We start from the raw sequence: 22,797 nt of genomic DNA, 5'->3' as shown, positions 1-22,797 counted from the left end.
TCCCAGTGGCTGGAAAGCTGGAGGGGAGGCTGGAAGCTGGCACAGGGCCTTTGAGATAGAATGGGCTCTTCCCAGACCCTGAAGAGGGACAATGAAAAGAGGAGAGCGGGCACCATACTGTCCCTTCCACACCCATCCCTCAACAAGCTGGAGTTGCTTGGCAGACGTCACTAATCAAGATTACACTGTCCTCCCCCATTGAGTCCAGACCAAGCCTCAGATTCTCCGCACAGCCTCTGGCAGCCGCTCCTGATTGATCAGGGTCGAGGCATCTTGCAATACAGTTGCTAACACTGGTCTAGAATTTGAGACCTGCATATGAGGGGCTGATTTGTGGGTGCTGTGTGGGTGTGAGTCTGTGGGGAAACCTCTCCCTGCCAGATCCTGGAGGAAACACTCAGAAATGTGCTATGGACAGCGAAGGGACAGGAAAACCGTGTCACAGCAGAAATGATGAGGTGCCCTGGGGCACCTCTTTAGCCTGGAAATAACGGGGCTCGGGGGGACAATGTGTGGCCTTAACGCTTTGGGAAGGAGAGAGAGCAAGTGGGATGCCATGCACAGAACCACAGAAAAACAGAAACCTCTTCCGTGTATTGAGCTGATGCTAAAGTCAGAGCAGTCCAAAGAGAAGCCTGTCTTGGGAGATAGTAAGCTCCCCGTCCTTGGAGGTGTGCAAGAAGAAGATGGAGAAGTCTTGGCAGGGATCTTTTGGAAGACATCCGAATGGCAGTTCTGAGTGAGGAGAGGAGAACCAGATGATCTTGGGGGTTCCTTCCAGCCCTGGGGGCCAGGGAGTTGGTGGAGTTGGTGGAGGAAAGGTGGGCAGTGTAGAAAAGGGGCTGTGGTGTGTGTGCATGTGTGTGTTCCTGGGACTTAGAGAAAAGTGTGGGGAGGTGGCAGGGAGAGCAGGGAGGGCAGAGTCCAGAATTTTCTTAGCTGTGGAGCCGGGAAGAGGCAATTCCTGACCAGCTTGCCCGTTCGCTTCTGGGGAAACCAGGATGCAGAGGCCAGGGAGGGGTGTGAGCAGTAGGTCTGCTGGGACCAACAGAGCCTTGGAAGGAGTGACAGTCAGCCTGGGGATGGCGGCGTTCTTGTCCAGAACTGTCACGCATGTGCTGTGTGACTGTGGATGAGAAACTGCTCCTCTCTGGGCTTTCCAGATTATTTGCTCCAACAGATGGGGAAGCACGGACCCTACCGGCTGGGCCATCCTTGGATCCAGCATCTGCAGCCCACTCTTGGCCCCAGCCTGAGGCAGGGACAACTCCATCCTCGGAGGACCAGGGACTCCAAGTAGGTTCCAAGTCCTCAAGGACATGGTGACCAGGTCTCCTCAGGGCCCCTGGGCTTTGCCAACCTTTCTCCGCAATCTTCTTTTGCCTCCTTCTTGCCTAAATCCTTATTACTTCCTTGGCACCAGATCCTGAAGCTGTGAGTTGAGGGCCCAGGTCCCGGGCTGCCAGATCTGGCTGCACCAAGGAGGGGGCCTGGCCCTGGTGTTGCTTTGGTCTCTAGTGCAGACTGCATCCTGGGTTCAGGTGCCCGGGCCCCTGCGGAGAACCCCATGGCGCCCATTCCGGAGTCCAGTCGGGCTACATCAGTCCATATTTTTGCCTTCATTTTGTTTTGTTAAAAAAATAGCTGTTTTCCTCTGCCCCATTTCCTGGCCACTCATCATGGCCTCACCTCCTCCCCCAGGGCCAAGAGGGCAGGGGTGAGGGGGAGGGGAGGGCATTGGGTGCTGGGCAGTGGTGGGTGGGGTGAGTCTTCAATCTTCAGGCCACACCCTCTACTGGATGCCCCGGAAGAGGCACATGGCAAAGATCATGGCAAAAAGCTGTAAAGAAAATAGGAGTTTGCTTGTCAGGCTGGGCTCACAGCCCTCCAGGGGGCTGTCCCTCCCCAACGAGAAGGGGCTGTCTGCTCTGGGACAGGAAGGGGGCTCACCAATCACTCTTAGCACACTCCTGCTGCTGGCACTCCTGACACTGCCCTGGGGGCAAGCCCCTCTTGCCAGTCACTGGTCCCCTTCATGCCGTGTAGTCATGAAAAGAAGGGGGCTTTGGACATGGGTTCAACTCCAGCTCCCTTATTTGCCAGCAGCAAACTTGGACCAATACTCAGTTCCCTTCTCTGGGTCTGAGTATGTATCAAGAGCCTACCACGTGCCGGGCACGGTTCTAAGTGCTGTCTCAGAAACATTTTCACAGACCAGGAAGTGAGACGCAGGGAGGTCAGGTAACCCACCTAAGGTCACACAGCTACAAATGGAGGATCCAGGATTGGAGTCTAGGTATTCTGACTCCAGAGACCATGCTCATAGCCCCCGCACTCGCCTCCTTCCAGCTCACAGGAAGGAGGTGAGATTGAAGTCTAAGGCAATTAACGATGTAATGAAGCCTGTTATATAGTAGATGCTTAATTAGAAGTTACCAGGATTGTTACTAATAGGCAAGGAATATGCAGCCCTTCTCCAAACTGGCACAGAGGCCACAGCTGGGCTTGTGGGCTGGGTGTGAGGGCAGCAGGCCAGGAACACAGGCATTGCTTAGCGAGCCCCTATTACACGCCAGGCACGTAGTCCCCAGCACCTGTAAGCCCCACCGTGCCCTAGGAGCAGGCTTTTAGCACCATGTTGCAGTTAAGGAAACTGTGGCTCGGGCATCCTGTGCGTGGGGAGAGGCAGAGCTGGAAGTTGAACTCTAGAAGCCCATGTTCTTCCTGCAGGGGACCCACGCCTGCGTTTTCCCAGGGGGCCTGGTACTGATTTGTGTTTCTTGTTCATTGTTTCCTCCTAGGAGAGGACTTGTTCACCTAGAACAGCGTTGGCATACAGTAGGGGCTCAATCTTTGCTTGACGAATGAATGAATGAATGACCCCTCCCTCTCCCCATCCTCAATAGTCTCCACAAAACTGCTCTAAGCAGGGCTGTAGGACACAGTAAGAAGCTAAGCAAGGCCATCTTTATGGTGCCAGGTGGGAGGGGGAACGTTGAGGATAGGGCGGCCTGATTTCATTTCCTGGCTGGCCGAAGACTGACGGCCCCTTTCTTGAGATGGGCGGGCCTGGGCAAAGCCCTCTGTCCAACCTCCCAGGGCAGCGGGTTTGAGATCCGGGAGAGGGTGGTAGAAGGAAGGGAAGGGGGCGGCTCCGCCCTTTGGCCAAAGCGCCACCTAGTGGTGGCTTCAAGAGTCCGCGGCTACCTTCCGTTTGAGGGGGCTCAGGTCCCTTCTGTCTTCACCTCTGGGGCTCAACGCGCGCTTGTGAGGTTCACAAGGCCCCGCAGGCCCTGAACACCCCACAGAGAATGGACCTGATCTAGAAGCACAGGCTGTAGCCCCTCCCTCAAATCAGCTGCGTTGATCCTCCAGCCAGAGTTCACTCTGGACCGTGGGTAGGGGTGAGGGCAGTGACTCTCAGGGCCTGTCCATCCCCACTGCCCGCAGACTTGCTCAGATGTGTCCAGAGTCCCAGGATGACTCGCAGGCAGCAGACAGACACGGCTGGGCTTACCTGCGCATCGTCCCTGCAGTGGGGACCCACTGGGTCCTGGGTTAAGGACCTGGAGATGGAGGCAGGCTGGGGGTGCAGGCCATGGGGGATCTGCCTGAGACCCTGTGTAGGTGTCTGTCTTGCTTCTGAGGAGCCACAGAAGCGGGGGCCTTTACTTACCTCGATGGCCAGCACCCCTATGGCGAGGGCTCCGGCCAGGTAGACGTAAGTTTCGAAGGCGTTGAGGATCACCGTGTAACAGCCCTGAGAGGGAAGGACCAGAGGTAAAGCCATAGCCAGGAAGGAGGGACAGAGGTCAAGGGCCAGCCTCAGGACTGGGGTGTGAAGCCTGGGAACTGGCATGTGGCCCCAAAGCTCAGGCAGCAGCAGGCCTACCCTGTCACACCGCTGCTGGGACAGTTTGGTGGGGAGGAGCAGGGGAGGCAGGAGGCCCATAAGCTCAGCCACTCAGCAGCAATACACCAAAGACCCTCCTGGCCCTCCAGCCCCTCAGGCGGGGCTGAAAACTGCCAGCCTGATTGCTGCCGAATCAGCCACAGACCCTTTCTTCTTTTTTGATTGGAATATTGGGAAATTTCCAATAAATATCTGGGCTCCTTGCTTCTCTCATAAAATCAGAAGATCCAGCGAGGTAAGCCATCATTTCTACGTGGCAGTACCTGGGGACAGGTGTTCCCTGGGGAACCACCATCCCCTATTTTCCCCCACCCACCCTCTCTACTCCTTCCCATTACCAGCCTGGCAGCTGGATTTTGGTTTGCAGCCTCTGCCCTAAGGAAACACAGCCCATTCTTCAAGACCCAGCACATACCTCACCTCCTCCAGGCAGCCTTCCAGGACCAGCCCAGCTCTCACAGGGCCCCTTCTAAATGGATTGAATTCCTGTGCTATTACTGCTTTCTAAAGCAGTCCTCAGGATGTACAGACTGAGATAGAGATGGACCCAGTAAGAGAGAAAGAGAAAGAGAGGGATAGCATGCGAGCAAAGCCAGAAGCTGCCAGCACGTGACCTCAGCCCCATCCGACCCTGGGTGCCTCACGTCTTGGTCATCTTCATGTCCATGCTCCTTCCCCCAGCACCATGCTGACCAGAGACTGATGCATGGTAGTTGCCTTGAATGAAATGTATTTTTAAAGGGGGAAATTTTTCTTTCTATTATGAGAACCTGCATATTCTTTGGGCCCAGCCAGAGGAACTGCAGAGGGAAGAGCCCCCGGGTGGGGGTGAGGATCATGCCTGGTCCCTGTTGGGTGACTCTGGCTGTTTCTGAGCTCTGTTAAGATTCTTGGGTGATTCTTAGGTGATTCTTGGGTGTTCACGCCCATTGTCAATCACCCAGAAGCCCCGCCTCATTGGCCGGAAGTGGAAATGACGCGCCATGAGGCTGAGCCCAGGCAGGTGGACAGCAGGACGTGATCTGGGCAGAGTGGCCAGGCGGATGGCATGAGACCCTCCTGCTGGAGGCTGGGCAGGGAGGGCTCCCACAGGCCCCCCTTTGAGCACTCAGCAGCAAATAGGATGTACCCAGATAAACAGACCCCTCCAGCACGATGACCTGGATCCACAGTGCTCTTGGGGCTGATAGTGTGTCAGAATCATCTGGGCGGTGGTCAACAATGCAGATGCCAAGGCCTCACCCCCTACGTCGTGAGCAGATGCCCCAGGTGATTTCTAATGCCTTTGCCATGGCCGGGCTTTGAGACACCACAGTCCCGGCAAGGACAACAAGGAAAGAAGGTCTTAGCTGAACTCGGGCCTTGTCTCAGCAGTGCCACTGGGAGCCCAGCTAAGGGCTGTGTGATCGGAGCCCTAAGGGCGCCCTCCCACAGGCCAGCTGGTCAGGAACCCAGAGTGGCTGGAGGCAACTTCAGAGCTGGCAGGGAAGCCCCATCTGCCTGGCCAGGCCAGGGCCATCCTGGATCCGCCTGCAGACCCGTGTCAGGGCAGAACTCAAACTGCCAACCCCCTTGGTCTGTTTAGCTCTTTTTAAAGCATCAGAACCCCAACATGTAGAGCAATGGCAGCAGAAAGCTGGCCCGCTCTGGAGGGAAGGGAAGGGAGACAGGGAGGAGCCCAGGAGGGATGCTTCTGGCCCCCCGTCATCCCCTCTGGCTGCCACCTGCCTCCCGGGGCCAACGACAGCACCCACTGCTCCACACCACCCCTCTACCCCGACACTGGCTTTGTCGTGCAGTTTGGGGGCCTTCCAGACAAGAAGCACCAATAACCCGGGGAGAAGTGGTGGTTACACCAGCCACTTGCTTACTGGGCGAACTGACAGGCATACCTCGTTTTATTGCATTCCATGGATATCGTGTTTTTCTAGAAATTGAAGGCTTGTGGCAACCCTGCGTTAAGCACGTCTGTTGGTGCCATTTTTCCAACAGCGTTTGCTCACTTCGTGTCTCTGTGTCACATTTTGGTAATTCTTGCAGTATTTCAAACTTTTTCATTATTATTAGATGTGTTACAGGAATCTGTGATCAGTGATCTTTGACGTTACTATTACCTCTCGCTGATGGCTCAGGAGATGGTTAGCATTTTTTTTAGCAATAAAGCATTTTTACTTACGGTATGCACGCTGTCTTTTTAGACATAAGGCTATTGCACACTTAATAAAGTGTAGTGTAAACATAACTTTTATAGGCACTGGGAAACCAAAACATTCGTGTCCCTCTCTTTATCACGGTGGTCTGGAATGGAACCCGCAGTATCTCTGAGGTGGTCCTGTACTTACTTTTTCTAGGCCTCACTTGCCCCATCCAGAAACTGGGGCTATGTAGGCTAACTACTTCATAGGATTGTGTGAGGATAAAATGAGGTGCTCCAGACAAAGCACGTTGAACAGTGTTGGCAGGGAGCCAGCCCTCGGTCCTGTTAGGACCATGCTCTCTCTCTCTCTGCCCCTGGGTGGCAGGAAGTGTCTGAGTGCAGAGTTGGGTGTGTGGGTTTACACTCTATGGCCCTGGGGATCCGTGCACGAGACACACATACACACACACACACACGCCCTGGGGATCCGTGCATGAGACACACATACACACACACACACACACACACACATACACACACATACACACACACCCTGGGGATCCGTGCACGAGACACACATACACACACACACACCCTGGGGATCCGTGCACGAGACACACATACACACACACACACGCGCGCCCTGGGGATCCGTGCACGAGACACACATACACACACACACACGCGCGCCCTGGGGATCCGTGCACGAGACACACACACACACACACACACGCGCGCCCTGGGGATCCGTGCACGAGACACACACACACACACACACACACACACACACCCCTATACTACAAGGGGCAGGAGGAGCAGTAAATCCCTTCCTGAACTTGAAGTTGATTTTATGTGCCTCACCCGGGCCGGTGGGTGGGAGTTGTCCCCAGAGGGAAGACATCCCTGCGCCCCTTATCTGCTGTGGATGAGGTACCTGGGGCCTTAACTGCTCATCTGCCCTCTGTTGGGCTGTGGCACCAAAGACCCTTTGGGTCCCTGGGCTGAGTCGAGCAGACCAGTTGGCTGATGGAGGCCCTGGTACTGAGACGCCCTCGGAGGGAGCAGTGAGGGCAGGGGGTGAACGGAAGATGCCGCCAACACTTAGCGAGTGTCCGCTCTGGCCAGAACTCTGCTGTGGCCTCGTGTGCTTGTTATGACTTAGTCCCCATTCCAGCCTCTCGAGGAAGAGGAAAGGAGGGAGGGAGCAGCTGACTACTTGCTCAAGGTCACACCCAAGGAGGCAGGGAAGCGTATTTACACTGAGGGAAGTCCAAGCTCCCAGGAGCTGCATCAGGAAGCCTCGGTTCTCGCTCACCCAGGCGGGGTCCCTGACTCAGGGCCCGGAGCTGCCTACAGCCCGGGGTATCACCTCTTCCTCACCCTCAGGATGGATGCCCACCCCTTATCCTGACCCTGCCCAGCGAGACGCTGCAGGGGACCATCTCTCCCCAGGCTGCCACCACAGACTGCGAGTCCCCTAGCTGTGCCGCTGTCGCCAGCACCCATTCTCCATCTCTGCAGAGAGAGAACATCGCCCCACCCCTGGCTCCCGACCAGTCTCCCCACCCCCCAACCTAATCTGACAGAGGGCAGCTAGGCCAGAGGTGCCAGCACAAAGGCCACCCACATTTATACGTCCAGCATGGACCTTCCCCCAAGCCCTCTAAGTCCAACTGTCCACTGGCTACCACTGCTTGGAGGTCCCAAAGGCACCTCACACTCAGCTTGCCTCAGACCAGATCTGAGATCTTCCCCCTAAACCAGGACCTATGGAGTCACCCTCATCACCGCCTCATCCTGCCTTCCCCAAAGTCGGCCTACCACCATTTTACCTCCTGATTCATTTCTCAGATCCATACACCTCTCTGCGTCTCCACTGCCACCATCCTGGTCTAACCCATCACTGTTTCTCACTGGGACCAGTGTAAAAATCCATCCTGTTCACTCAGGTCCATCTCTAACCCCTGGCCACTGAGCAGCCAGAGGGCCAACATGGCCACAACCCCACGTAGAACTCGACATGGGCTTCTTTGCTTTTCTAGCATCTTTGCCATGGGCCCGTCAGCACTGCATGGTCTGGTCCTGCTGATACCCTCGCTTTGAGCTAGTCTTGCCTTATTCACTGTGCTCCAGCCATACTGGCCTTCTCTTGGTCCCTGGAACACACCATGCTCCCTCCTACCCCAGGGCCTTTGAACAGGCTGCTCTCACTCTCTGGCTGGAGTGTTTTTCCCTCGTCAGGAGGATGAGAGTGTAGTACTTTATGTCTAGGAGAGACACAGCAGCACCCATAGTCACAACCCACCAGGAAGCGGGTGGGGAGCACTGAGGATAAAGCAGAGAAACAGCGATGCTGTGGGGAGAGAACACTTAAGACCACCCTGACAAGTGGGAAAAATGGATGCTTTCCTCTTGGTGGTCACCATACTGGCCTGGAGTCAAGGTCTAGCAAGATCACCATCTCCTGGTACACTCCCTGATATTTTTTTTCCAGCAGGGGAATACATTCTTGACTTGCCTGGGTGACTATCTTGACCCAGGGAAGGCTGAGGAATGAGCAGGAGAAGCTGCCATGGTGGATTCAACTCATACCAGTGGAGGAGTCCGGTTATTCATCATGGATCACCTTTGGGGATTTCCTTATTTCTCTTCATTGGCACTCAGTGATAAACAGGGCCGGTGGACTAACTCTACACCCATAGATGAGTGCACTCTGCCTTAGCTCCTGACAGCCATATGACTGAGTCCTGGCCAGTGAGACCAAAGCAGAAGTCTGATGGGGGTTTCTGGGAAAGAAGCTGGTGCCACCTTCTTCCGGTCTTCAACATGGGTGGGATGTCTGGAGCCATGGCAGCCATTTTGCCACCATGAGGTACTAAGCACAAAGAAAGGCCACAAGGATCACAGAGACTAGGCCTTGATTGACATGATGGAGCCACTGATAAATATGAGAAGCCACTGTCTTCCAGAATTCTTGCCATTTGCTTCAACCCTTTTAGTTTAGATTTTCAGTTACTTGGAATCAAACATGTTGTTCACTGACTCAAAACTGTGATGAGGATGTGAGGCAAATTCAGGAATGCATCCTGGGCTTCAGGGAAGTGGGCTTTGGAGAAAAATCAAAAAGAAATAGTCCCTCAGCAGAGGCTTTTAAAAGGGAAGAATGCTCAGGAGGGATGCTAGTGTCTCAGAAAAGGAATCCCAGAAGTCAATCTCTGGTAATCCTCATGAGAAACAGGGGAAGAGTCATCGTAAAGAACTAATGTAGCCGCACAGGGACCTCTCTGATGAACTTCAATTTCAAAGCCACACCCAGGAGGTGGAAGGAGGCATCATAATGGCGGATGAATCCAGAAATGGGAAGCCTGTCAGGATGAAGCCCTAAAAGAACAGGGCCCATGGGAAGCCTCCCTGAACAATTCACAAGGGGCCTTAGGATAGAAGCTTGGCTGTGGGCAGCAGGCAGTCCTAATGGTAGAAGTTTGTTTGCCTTATCAACCCCCAAGCTGTGCTGGCTGCTCTGATCCATGGAGTTGTCAGTGGCCCAGGCGCCCTGATGCTCTGACTTTCTAGGGGGCCACCCTCCTCTGCAGGGTTTGAGATGGCTGTCACCATGGCTGTCACCAAGATGGCTGTTACCACCAGCCAGGGGTTGGGGGGGGGGACAAGGAGGGGCAGGCACAGTGCTTCCTCTTAAGGACACGACTCCATTGCACAAATCACCTCTGCTCACCTCCCTTCAGCTAGAACTGGGTCATATGGCTTAGCTGCAAGGGAGGCTGGAAAGGGGGGCTTTACCTGGTGGTCACGGGGTCTCTAAACCTCCTCTTTCCAAGGAGGAAGCATGAACCGAGCACGGGGGCAGCCAGCAGTCTCTGCCACTGTGTCGGGAATCTGAGGTCCGGAGAGTGTGTCTTGGCCAAGGTGACACAGCTGCTAACAGCCCAGGTCTGCCTGACGTCACAGCCTGAAACATCCCCCCACACCCTGCAGCCTCTCCTCACGGCTGAGACCTAACTCCTGGGGCGCTGCCCCTGCCCCCAGCTCATAGCAGCCTGATTCCAGGACCTTTGTTTCTTTATTTAGGTCTCTTTCCCCCAGTGCAGGGAGGCAGGACCATAAGGGGCAGAGGAATGTGGCTTTGGGGCCTGATGAGTCCTTGGACATGACATGAGCAGGTGCAGGGGATGAGGGTGCTGAGTTCATGAGGCAAAGTTGAGGCTGGAAAGAGTCTCATCAGACAGTCAGGGTCAGGCCGCAGCCCAACTCCCATCCCCCACCCACCCCCCGGGACTCTAAGAGGCCTGACTTGAGCCTTGCCCCCATCCCACCCCAGCCCCTTCTAGCCCATCATCTAGTTTTATTTTCTTTATAGTAAAATTATTATTTCGTGTGAAATTATGACTTGCTATGTGTTGGCTGCTTGCTTATCGTCTGCTTCCTCTAACCAGACTGTAAGCCCCGCAGGAGCAGGGGTCTTGTCTGCTGTCCCCTGCTGTGTCCCCTGCACCTGGCACTCTGCCATGAGAGCCTCATCAAAGGCCGAATCAAGTGAAGGGTGTGGGGCTCAGGTCACCCTCATTCTCCGCCCACTGCTCTGCCTAGCCTCGTCTCACTCATACCCCTGAGGTGTATGGGGACTGGTCAGTGGGAAGGGGGATCAAGGTCAAGGGCACTGTCTGCCTCACAGAGGGGGCATAGCAGGGGCCCTTGCATCTGGAGGGGCTCCCACATGGCAAAGGTGAGCTTCCCTCCAAATAAAATGCACAGCTGAGGAGGGGCCCCCACTGTGTAATTCTGTTTCTGGCTCCTGACACCTGCATTACCAGAAGCTCAGGGAGTGTTCTACCTGGAACACTGGAAAACTCCTAGTCACCCCTGAACCCCAGCCAAAAGGCCCACTCCTCAGTCAGTGCCTGATTGATTATTGATGTCTGTGAAGACACGTGAACAAGGCGGGCTCTGGAGGTCAGACACTGGCTGCACCGGGCATCAGGGCTCTGAATGCTCACAGCCGTTGATGGACTGTCTGACATTCTCATCCTTCCCCCCTTTTGGTTGGATCTCAGGAGCATGCATGGAGCCCTCCTCAGCCCCCGTTCAGGAGTCCCATATCACAGCCAACATTTCCATGGGATTCCCTGAGTGCCTTCAGACCTTCAGGGCCCACACTGTCACCCACCCAGCTCTGGCCACCCAAGCCCCGATGGACAGGCTTCCCCTGCCTGGGGGAGCAGGGCCTGGTACCTGCTTGTTCAGGAACAGGTCCCTTCCCAGGAGGCATTCCTCCCTGCTCAGCAGGACCCCGTCCCGACTCTGGGGTTCTCTCCGGCAGCAGGCCTCCGGCACCTCGCCACTGTCCAAAGCCAGGAGTCGGAAAACTGATGCAAATTTAAAGTCTTCAGGCCCATTGACCCCGCAGCAACCAAACTAGGAGGAGAGCAAAGAGAAGGGGGGATGGGAGCTGGACCCAGGTATGAGGGTGCAGAGACACACAGCCACTTCAAAGGCCACTGTGAAGCAGCGGGCTGGGGCGGAGTCAAGACCCAGGTGTGGGTTGGCTGCACCAGCTCCTCCTGTGCAACCGTGGGAAAGTCACTCAGCTTCTCTGAGCCTCCAGCGTCCTCATCTGTAAAGTGAGGGTGGTGGTAACCACTCCTACCTCACCGGCACTTAGCACTCAATAAATAGTTGCTATGATTACTATCATCGATGACCGTTACGATTGCTTGAGGACTCAAGACGGGGAGAGCAAACAGGCTTCCTCCTGAGTCTGGACTCTGATGGATGGGCAATGGCTGCCAGCAGGCTGTGCGAATGAGGGTTCCGAGGCCCGGTCTGGGCTGGGTGGAGCAGTGCCTGATTGATCACCGATGTCTCTGCAGACACGTGAACAAGGCGGGCTCTGGAGGCCAGACACTGGCTGCACCGGGCATCAGGGCTCAGAATGAGCACAGCATCCCCGGGGCCACTCACCGTGATCATGACGGAGTTCCAGGTGGCAGAGAAGACGTCCGTGTCGTTGTTGCCCTGGTAGTGCTTGGTGAGCTCCTTGGTGAAGAATTCGCGGGTGAGCTGGAGGCAAAGGGAGGGGGCAGGCTGAGATCTACAGCAGCTTGACACGGCTCCCCTCCCTGGCCTCTCCAGCGATCTGCTCCGGGGGAGGGAGGGGGAGGGAGGGGGAGGGAGGGGGAAGGCCTCAGGGCCCTGGTACCAGTGATCCTCCTCCTAGGCAGCTAACCTGGGGCAGGCCCTCGCCTCCAACCCCAGGACCTGCGGCCTCCCTGCATCGTCAGATCCCCGACGTGAAAATGCAGTCTACCCACACGGGCCTCGGCAAGCCTGAGGCCTGGGCCACCTGGGAACCTCCACCGGCCCTGCAGCTCCTCCCAGAGGGAGGGCTGGTCCACAGGGGGGCGCTCGCCCCTCATGCCACCACCACCCCCCCCCACCCCCCGCCCTGAGCTGTTCTTCAGACAGAGCCAAGTGGATGCACTGCGTCCCAGGCCCTGAAGAAGCCACCGTGTGAGAGGTATGACCCTGCTCCCTGCTGCAGGGAAGGGCGGGGACCCGGGTGGTTGGAGCCTCTGTGATAAGATGGTCTATGGGGGCAAGTTGCCCAAATTTCATACTTGCCAGGGCCTTATCCAAGAAGGCTCTGTCCTGTTCTCCTGCATGGCACACATTCTATGCTGGGGGGACAGCCTCTTTGACTATCCTCAGACTGTCAGATGATTACTGCTGGGCCACAGCTGGGCAAGGTGTGGAATAGAAGATTCTAGAACCAGGTGTGGGGTAGCACCAGATGCTTGGGAAGAGCAGAGAGCCTTAAGGGCCCTCTGACTCTGACCTAATGGAAAAGCCCTTGCAGGGAGAGGCTCACGGGGGTCTCTCTTTGGGCTGTGGGGCCTTGCTGGGCCGGTGGGTTGTGATTTGGGCTGGAACTACTGGATGAGAGGGCACTGACTCTGTGAGACCCTCTGGGGAGGGAGGGGCTGGCCATGAATGGGGCCGGAGCACACGGGGCCCAGTACGTACGTTTTCCCTGAAGATGAAGGCCAAGATGGCCGCCGAGAGCTCCGCCAAGAAGATGGTCAGGATGAACAGGAAGAACTGCAGAGAGAAGGGGGCAGGCTCGTGAGCCCCGAGGGCGGGTGGGAAGCGGACAGGTGACCGCTTGCCGAGGCGCCCTTCCATCTGTCACACAACTGACGCAACGTACTGATTCTGAAAGACTAAGGAACTTAACTGCCGTAAGCCAGACATTTTCCATAATAAACACACCAACAACCCATCTTTGGAGCCAACAGGGTTGTCTCTCTCCTGGATCCTGTCTCTTCCGGTCAGAAGGTTTCTGTCACTTTATCCTCATCCCAGGAAGACCCCAGTCATATACCCTCCCTGACTTTTCAGCGCTGACAGCAGCTGCCCCATAGAGGTCCCGAGGTTTCTCCAAACTCCTTGGTCTGAGGACTGCTTTCGGGGAGAGCTTAGGATGGAGAGTGAGACGATCCGTCCAGGATGCAGACATGAAACACCTCCTAGACCTGCCGAAGGCTTTGTTTTGTTTTTTTCAATGTCCAAACCCAAGGAGAGCCCCTGGCTTAAACGGATCAGCCAGCACAAGGCGTGCATTGTTCACTCCTTAGCCACAGGGGCGGGGGGCGGGGGGGAGGTCTCGCCAGGTTCAAGCCCATGGTCTCTGGTCTCATAGAGGCTTGCTCGGCATCAGAACCCGACACCTGTCCCACGGTCTCTTTTCTGTTTAGCCCCCATTTCCACAGGGGAGGAAACAAGCCAGAGAAGGAGAATAACTTTCCCTTCCAAAGGTGTGCAGCTCAAAAATTTGAGACCAAATCCTGTCCTCTTAATCCAGCTCCTTTCAGAGCACCACGCTACCCCTTCTCTCTCTCTGCTGAAGAGCACAGTTCAGGGCTGGCCTGGCAGTGGCTCTTCTGAACCCAGGGGCTCTGGTTCCAGCAGGTCAGGGGCAGCCTTGCTGTAGTCAGCTGTGCGGGATGACCTTGGACAGAGGTTGGGAGGCAGAGCTCCCTAACCAGAAAGGAGAGTGACAGAGGGACACCTGCATCCCGGGCAGGCTGCCCCTGGCCACGATGCCCATCCCATCCCCCTCCACTTCCACGAGCTGGTCCTTGGGCTGAGAGGTATGTTCCCCACCTCTGCAGCCTCTCATCCCTGTGACAGTGATGGAGGGCCCTGGCAGGGCTCCTGGCATCTCCATTTGGCTGGTGACAGACGGTCATCCGGTTCTGTTTCACATGGCCTCCACGGAGCCCCGCCCCGCCCTCTGCCCTCTCGGTGGAGTTGCTGGCAGTCCTCAGGCTGGCAAAGAGCGGCCTCAGAAATGGTTTCCACCCCAGCGATGCGACTGAGCTGTCTCTGCCTATCAACCTCGGCTTAGACAGTTATAAACTATGGATGAGACAGAACTCGTGAACTCTGCGTGCCTATCACTCTGGGAGCCTGCGTGCGCTTTCCAGGGGACTTAGCACCGTGTCAGCGAGAGGATGCAGGTGAAGCGCTGTGCACGAGGCTGGCACGATGTGAGCACGGCTCAGATGGTGGATCAGAACCAGGAGGAAGCATGGCCTTCCTGAAGACAAGGGCTGGCGTGGGCGATCTCTGGAAAAATAACAATAGCTACAATCTATGCGGTGCTTAACACCTAAGCACTGTGGCTCTTACATGGGTGATTTCATTGAACCCTCTGGGCAGCCTGGAGTAGCAGCTGCTGTTATCAACAACACCTCTGTTTTACTGATGGGGAAACTGGAACCCTGAGAGGGTAGAACTTGACCAAGCTGGCCCAGATGGGATAAACACAGGAACTCTGATTCCAGAACACAGCCTCCTAACACCATGTTATCCTGGAACCCAGAAGAGCCTCCAAGTCTTAAGACTTTCAGATGGCCTGCAGGGTCTCTTGTGGATTGACACCAATCCTTTTGCTTTCACATTTATCAAATGCTTATATGTGCCAGGAACAGAGTTAAGCAAGATGCACATTTTCTTACTGAACCCTGATCACAACACTATGGCTGGGAAGGAGGTATTATTATCTTCATTTTACATATGAGGAACCTGAAGTTCAGAGAGGTTAAGTAACTGACCCCAGGTCACACAGCCAGAAAGTGGCAGAGCAGGGATTAGAACAAGGTTTTTCTGACTCCAAAGCCCATGTTCTTACCCACACCTCTGAGACTACCTCCTCTCTGTTCCTTCATTCTAGGGCTGTTTATTGAGCACTTATGCTGTGCCAGGTACTGTGCTAGGTACTGGTAAACAAATACACCTAAGGCAGATGTGGTCCCCATCCTCATGGAGTTTCCATTGAGCCAAGGTTCATGATTCATGAAATGAAATTCATGAGATGAAAAACATAAGGTTCATGAGATGAAATTAAATAATGAACCTGGTAACTCATCGATGGGGAAAGCAGGCCTCCCCAGAGGAAGGGGGTCTGCAGGTCTCCTGGCCATTGCTCCTGCCTGGAGCAGGTCTCCCCAAGCATGGGGACTGAGGGGTGACATGAGTGTGTGAGTTTAAGTCACCTGAAGGAAAGTGCAGGGCTTTGGGGCCAACATCAGTAACAATGTCACTTCTGCTAACTTCTCCGGCATGAAATAATTTCCTCCTGCTTGACAGGGTTACTACCGGTTATTTGGAGGGGTTCCTCTTGGACCTGGCCACAGGGCTGATGCTTCCTGGGGCTTCCCCTAACCAGGGCCTTTCCCAGGGTTTGTTTGCCTTGAGTTAATCTGACCTCATCCCATTTGCCTAAGGACACATTTGCCAGTAATTCCTGAACATCAAATTTATCACACTTTGCTTAGGCTCAGAAAATTAATCAAGGGGTAAAAACTGCTATTTTGCTTACTTGTGAGCATTTCCAGACTTTTCTAACCCATCTGCCTACAGCATGTCAGCTTTTAGTTCTCATTTCTAATAATATTTACCAAATTTACATACTTCATGAACAATTCAGCTCATTTATCACTTTTAAATTACACTCATCTCTTTTTGCTGTTCTCTTCCAATTTAGCATGTCTTGGTTATAAAATATTTTAAAAATGTGAATCTTTCAAAAAATGGGTTAAAAACATTCCTCGAACTAGTTATATAGCTGAGCGACTAGAAAAAGGGGATGCCACACAATCTCACCAATAGGCTGAAATTGTTCCATGGTACGTGAAAATGCTGTAAAATTGATCAACAGGAGTGTTTGGAAAACGTGTTTTTAGAAGAGTTGATCGTTAGCTGACATTAGACTCATTGTCCCCAGGGCTAAGGGTCACTGGGACCCCTTGGGGTTTAGCCTCAGAGCGAGGCAGAGGGGTGCCCAGCTAACTCCTATCCCCAGGCCTCCTCTCTCTGCAAGCCTTTAAGCCACAGTTCCAGAGGTGACTAAAGTCACCCCCTCTTGGCTTCTCTCAAGATAAGTCTTCCCTCCTTCCCTGAAGGGCAAGGAGGTGGCTCAGACTTCTTAAAAGGATGCAGTGGCCGGGAGGGGTGAGACCTGGGGCCCCTCTTCAGCTGGAACCACCACACAGCTGAGTCCAGGTTGGAAGAGAAAGCGGTTCTTCCTATTTTTCATGAATCTTTCTGAAAACCTTCCAGAAGCTGTGGTGGCCCTAGAAACACGCAAGCATGCATACCACACACACATACAACACATGGGTACAGGCACACACATGGAGGCCCTGACATAGTTTGCACATAATTTTGGGTGAGTTTTGGACCACTTGAGTCCATTCCAGGTTAGGAGGCTCTGGATCAGCCCTGGTCTGAGAGACAGCAGACCTGAGTCCAAGACTCCCCTGGCTTTGACCTGCACTGTGACCTCAGGGTTGTGTGTGTTAGGGTTCTGAAAGAGAGAGGGGAGGGGAGGGGAAGGGGAGAAAGAGGAGGAGAGGAGAAGGGGAAAAGGAAAGCAGGGGAAGTAAAGAAAGACAGAGGCAGGGAGAGGGGACAGAGGCAGGGAGAGGGGGCAGAGGCAGGCGGGGGAGGGGGGGGGGTGGTCCAGGAGAAGGAGAAGGAAAGGCAGCAGGCACAGAAATCAAGAGATCAAGAGAAAGGCAGAGACAGAGAGACAGGAAGACAGAGGCAGAGAAAGAGCGAGAAAAGAAAGGGAGAAACAGACATAATGAGACTGAAGAGACAAAAGGGAGGAAGGAGGCAGAGGAGGGGATGGGAAGGGGTGACTTTAAGGTTCGGTGGGCACACCGGCCACAGCCGGGACTCAACTCTCTCTCAGGGGACTTGGAGCAAACCTCCTCCTGCCCCGGGGTCTCAGCCTTCTCCCCTAAGCACTGGGGAGAGCGATGTCTTGTCCAGCTGGCAGGCTCTGAGGGAGCCACTTAGCTGGAGAGGGCTTGCGAGGCCTCCAGCCTGCTCCTGGCCCAGAGCCCCAGCCCAGCTTCCTGTCTTGGCTTCAGGGATGAGCCCATTAACGTTGGATGAGCCCTGGGAGTGGGCAAGATGCAGGGTGGGCAGAGGAGGGATGTAGGAAGGGAGCTCTGGTGTGTCCGGGGACCCATACTCAGCTCCTTTCAAAGCCCCCAGCTCCCCAAGCCCAGACATTTTCCCTGCACCGTCGGACACTGTACAGAGCTCTCCACCAGGGGGCGCCCTCGGGTTTCTTTGTTTCTCTCCAGATGGAAATCTTGCACTGCTGCCCAAGGCCAGAGGGACCCAGGGCGCCTGTGTCACACACATCACAGCTGATTTCACGTTCTCTCTGTGACACGAATGGGGAGTCTACAGTCTGCTCTAATCTGGGGAGGAGACATTTGTGCCAGATCTCTGCCTCCCAAAGCCACTGGTGCCGGCTCATAGGCAGGAGTGGACAGACGCCTTGCAAGCCCACGTCACTGACCAGCCCACGTCTCCCTATCACTTAACCCCCGACCCACCCAGCTGCTCACCCATGAGGAGCGTCTGCAAGCTGGCCCATCCACGCACACGCTTTTCTAAGCTGGGCCGTTTTTAACCTACCCTCCAGCAGGACTGCGCTCTACCCGGTTTTCCTAGCCCCGGGGGCACAGGACCTCGTAGGAGAGGAAGCCCCATCACCAAGGCCAGGGAAGTAAGCAGAGGCCCAAAGGGCCACAGCCCATGTGAACACAGAAGACCAGAGAAACAGGATATCCACCGCTTGTCTTGTTTGGCTCCAACCTATAGCTGAGCCGGTTCGCCCCTCACTTAACGAGAAGACACTAAAGCTCAGAGAGGTTAAGAAACTAGACCGGAGTCACATCATTAGTTACGAGACAGAGCAGAGTGCACACAAGCCCAGGCCTGCCCAGCTCATCCTCGTGGGCTCGCCTGCCTCTCACCGGCTTGTCCGCCAGGGAGGGGACGGCCACTCGGCCCCTGATGCATCTATAGCACCTAGTGAACGACGTGGCCTGTAATAGCGGGTCAAGGACTGTTTATTTAATGAATAAAGGCCCTTCAGAGGTCATATCATTTCTATTCTAGAAGTGGAAATGCGAAAGCCGAATGATTTATCTGATAGCTATCTTAGCTCTTTTACCACAGAGTTATATATTCGAGGTCTTATAAGCAAGTAGAAAGCATCACGAGTCAACGTTCTCAGCTGACCCTGCCTTGGAGAAGCCTGGCTGTCCAGACCTGGAGGCCAAGGTCACTGTCCACCTGGGAGCGGCTCACCCACACGGCAGGCACGGGTCCAAGCGCAGATGCATATAAGAAGGGCTGGTGGTCCTCCCGCTCCTGGAGGACGGTCTACTTGGCTCAGACCTCAGTGTGAGTCCCCCGTAGTGTGGACACAGGGCCCCCAACGCCCAGCCCGGGGCACCCATGGGTGGGGTGGAGGATGGGGTACTCACCAACAGCAGCAGACACTTGTTCTCCCGGACGGCCCCGCAGCAGCCCAGGAAGCCGAGCAGAAAAAGCAGGCCCCCCATGGCCAAGAGGATGTAGGCGCCCGTGATGAGCAGGGGGTTGGCGGCCACGATCTCCCGGAAGCCGGTGGGGTCCACCATGACCCAGATGCCGATGCCCAGCAGGCAGGCCCCACCCAGCTGCTCCCCGGGGCCAGTCAGGAGAGGGGAGAAGAAACAGGCAGACACGGAGGTTAGACACTCCACACACACGCCATTTCCCTGAGCAAGGCCCTGGGGCGGGGGCGCCGAGTGCCCGGTGGACGGGGCAGAAACTCCATTTGCTGCTCGAGTCAATGTCCTGGCAGCATTTTCCTCTGCTCTGAATTCCCCTACTTACCCTGACCTGCGGTGTGTCACGCAACCTCCAGATCCAGTCTCTGACCCACGCCCCGCCTCGGGCTGCTGAGAACCATGTCCTGTAGACTTTATCTGCCACTTTTATATTCCCCTTAAATGTTAGAGCTGCTGGGTGATGAAGTCATTCAGTCCAACCTTCTGATTCCACACTGAGCCCCAGAGGGGACCAACGAACTCACCGAAGGTCACACAGCAAGTTCATGGCAGAGCCAGGGCTGAACCCCAGGCCTCCCTGACTCCAGCCCCAAGGACCCTCACCAAATCCATGAACATGCTCTGACACCTATGCTGGGAAAACACAGACAAAAGCCATCCTCTTTGTCCTCAACAGGAGCTCTCAGTTGGGTTGGGGTCACCACTCTCACATCACATTCTTTTTATGTTTTCATCTCCATGGCCTTCGTCTCCATGCCTTGCTTGTCTTTGGAGAGAGGCAGCTTAGTCCAGAGAAAGGGCTGTGCCACTTATTAGCTGTGTGACCTTGGGTAAGTGGCTTAACCTCTCTGAACCTTGGCTTCCCCATGGTTAAAAGAAGATACTGTTTCCCACCTCCCAAGGTGGCCCCGAATAAGAAGAAAGGACAGAACGGACGTGAAGGTGCTTAGCAGGGTTCAATAAACATCCGTTCCGTTGGTCTTGGGCACAGACCAGTATTGGAAACAGACCTGTTGCAGGAGAAACCATTTGGCATCATCAGATTTTAAAGGCTGAGAAGTGTTTGAAATCCCTGTGTCGTGGGAGGACCTGAGGAATGACAGAAAACTGCTGAGCTTTGGCTTGGCTGAGGGGTCTGTAAGCTGGGGGAAGAGCTGGATGGTCTGGGGCAAGAGGCGATATTTTCAGGTGTGGTGGTGGGAGGGGGGAAGCAGAGAGGCCTGAGGGACCCAGGGACAGCCAACGACAGAATCCACATTTTTGCCGTCTGCTGTGCGACGCCCTTCTCCTTGGTCTCCCCACAAACGTCCAGGGAAACCTCCTCATAGCTGTTGGATGTTTGGGGGTTTAATAACTGTGTGCTGAGTTCTGCTTCAAGGGCGGGGCTCAGGCATGAGCTGGGCGGCCCAGGATGACTCAGCCCCATTTCACCTAGGGACACTGGGGCTGCCGAGGGCCACCCAGCTTGGAAGTCGGGTCTAGAATTCAAGTCTGTGGGGCTGCCTGCTCTTCGGGATTAGGGGCAGGGGAGGGAATCCAGGAGAGTTGCTGAAATGTACAAAAAATAGATGGTGACAGACAGACCGACAGAGTCAGTCTTGACCAGAAGAGGCCTCTCTTTCCTAGTGACCCTGCCCTGGGGGACATTAGTAGATGTTTACTCATCGAGGTCTTGGCTGCACTAAGGTCAAAGGTTGAGGTGGAGTCACGCGATGAGCGTGGCTCTGCTCCTGGGGGAGGTCATGGGTCTGAGCAGAGCAGGTGGGCTGTGCTACAGGGCGCTGGGCTGGCCACCTGAGCCCCCAGGGCCTCTGTCCTTTCACGCATAGAATCCATAGGTTGGATGGGGATGGAGCCGACACATTCCAGGCACTTCCTAAACTAATCTTGCTTCATTTGCAAAAAACCTGTTGAGGGAGGAGATTAAAGGATGGAGATACTGAGGTTCAGAGGGGTGAAATGTGTTTCAGATCACATAGCTGGAGAGATGCAGAGCTGGGCTTTGAACCCAGGTCTCTTGGTCCCAGAGAGGTTCCAGATTTCATCAGGTGGCTCCGTCAGCTCCGCCCATCCAGCTCCGATGTCCCTAACTGCTGCCCTCTGATCACCCCCATCCTCCTTCCCCCAGCCAACTCCCTACCAGGGGTCAGATTTCAAGACAGTAGCCAGGACTAAGGCCCCTATCTTTTCTTTTCTAGAGTAGCTGAAGCATTATCCCAGGGGCTGTGCAAAACGTCTCTCCTGTGATGGTGGGCTCTAGGAGTGGGGTGGGCACTGCTGGGGGCCTCCCCGCCGTGAGCCCCCAGCTGGGCAGGTAGAGCTGCTTCTAGCACTGGCCCCTGTTCCTGTTCCTGGGCCTCAGCCCCACGTGACTTTCAAGCAGCAGTCAGTCAGTCCTGCCCACCCCGCAGAGGCCTGGGGAGACCCCGGGCATGTTCCAGGAATACTTACAAATATGAAGAAATTGAATACAAACATCAGATACTTCATGCAGCTCAGACAGTCACCTTCCATGGTGCTCCCCCTACAAAACAGCAAGTCCCTCTCAGTCTTCCCACTGGGGGACCCCATCCAAAAAGGACTTCTGCCCCTCCCTCCTGTCCTCCTCCTTGGGGTGTCCCAGTGGCCAGCCTGCCCTTGTAGCCGATGGGGGAAGAGGGCAGCTGACAACAACCTCCTTATCACAGGGCTGGTGCTTTGCCCTGTGAGGCCAAGAGTTAGGAGTGAGAACTCGAGAGCCAGCCTGCCTGGGTTCAAGCCCTGTCTCTACCGTTCATTTGCTGTGTGGTCTTGGGCAAATTACTCCACCTCTCTGAGTCTTGCTCTCTCCAACTTGAAAATGGAGATTAAAAACAGAAGCTTCCTCCTCAGCAGTGTTGGGAGGATTAACTGAAATAATGCAGAAATATGCTTAGCAGGTACTCAGTGTGGCAGGTGCTCAGAGGTGTGACATCAGGATGTTACTTGATTACAGACATGAGCCTCCTATTTGGTAGATGAGACACTAAGGCTCAGGGCCTGGAGGGACTTGCTAAGGTCCTAGAGCAGGATCAGAACCCAGGCCCGACAAACTACCTACCACCCCACCTACCCTCCAACTCGAAGGACCTGTCCAGTGAGGAGGGGTGTTGCAGGGAAAGAGCTGCAGGCACCTCCTGGGGCCCCAAGCCCCCAGATGCTCCCCCGCCCTGACTACCTCTATCGTGAGACCTACAGCATCCCACCTCCCTCTGGAGTCTCCCCGTCCCTACCTAAGCATATGCCCATGGTAGCGGGTCACTGAATACAATTCTACTCAACGTTTATTGTGCAACGACTGGATGCCAGGCACTGGGGCTTGAAAACAAGATGTAGCCCTCCCCCATGCCCAGTGGAAGCAGACGGCATCTGCTATCGCAAGTCATCCCTCAAGGTGCACAAGTCACGGTCATATTCAATATACAATGTTCAATATTTCTACACTTTCTTCCTGACAGCCCTGGGGAGAGGATGGGCAGGCCCAGGAGGGCCCACCCCTTCCCTTGTTCCAGGCCCTGCTGAGACCCTGTCGTCCTTGGAAAGGGGGACGAGGACAGGAAAGAACATTCATGGAGTACCGACTCTGTGCCAGCCACACTCCAGCTCCACGAAGTGACTGTCCTGAATCTTTCAACAACCGCATGAGGCGGGAAGCACTGTGCCCATTTTACAGATGAGGACACCGAGCCTCAGTGAGGTGAAGGTGCCCAACATCCTGGAGCTTGTAAGCATGCCCCTCAGCCCACTCCAGATCCTGTGCTCCACCTGGTCCAGGCACCACTGTTCAG

General features: G+C 55.1%; 1 protein-coding gene across 5 annotated transcripts in view; it reads right to left on the bottom strand.

The window, feature by feature from the left end:
* Positions 1–575: 575 nt before the first annotated feature.
* TSPAN18 (tetraspanin 18) overlaps positions 576–22,797 on the bottom strand; it is a 180,834-nt gene continuing 158,612 nt past the window's right edge. For 4 of the 5 annotated variants that reach the window (XM_068554708.1, XM_068554706.1, XM_068554709.1 and 1 more), the window contains 7 exons: positions 21,443–21,515; positions 18,923–19,117; positions 13,089–13,163; positions 12,027–12,125; positions 11,298–11,480; positions 3,677–3,760; positions 576–1,840 (listed from right to left, as the gene is read on the bottom strand). In XM_068554708.1, the coding sequence (XP_068410809.1) occupies positions 1,793–1,840; positions 3,677–3,760; positions 11,298–11,480; positions 12,027–12,125; positions 13,089–13,163; positions 18,923–19,117; positions 21,443–21,505 (747 nt within the window). In that variant the 5' untranslated portion in view covers positions 21,506–21,515 and the 3' untranslated portion in view covers positions 576–1,792. Of the gene's footprint in view, positions 1,841–3,676; positions 3,761–8,380; positions 9,157–11,297; positions 11,481–12,026; positions 12,126–13,088; positions 13,164–18,922; positions 19,118–21,442; positions 21,516–22,797 lie in introns of those variants that run through there. The other variant, XM_068554707.1, reaches the window with a different exon arrangement.

This window comes from Eschrichtius robustus, chromosome 11, assembly GCF_028021215.1.
Source record: "Eschrichtius robustus isolate mEscRob2 chromosome 11, mEscRob2.pri, whole genome shotgun sequence".
In the NCBI taxonomy this organism is placed as follows: domain Eukaryota; kingdom Metazoa; phylum Chordata; class Mammalia; order Artiodactyla; family Eschrichtiidae; genus Eschrichtius; species Eschrichtius robustus.
The sequence above is the reverse complement of the archived record's forward strand: the minus strand, read 5'-3'. Positions and strand labels throughout refer to the sequence as shown.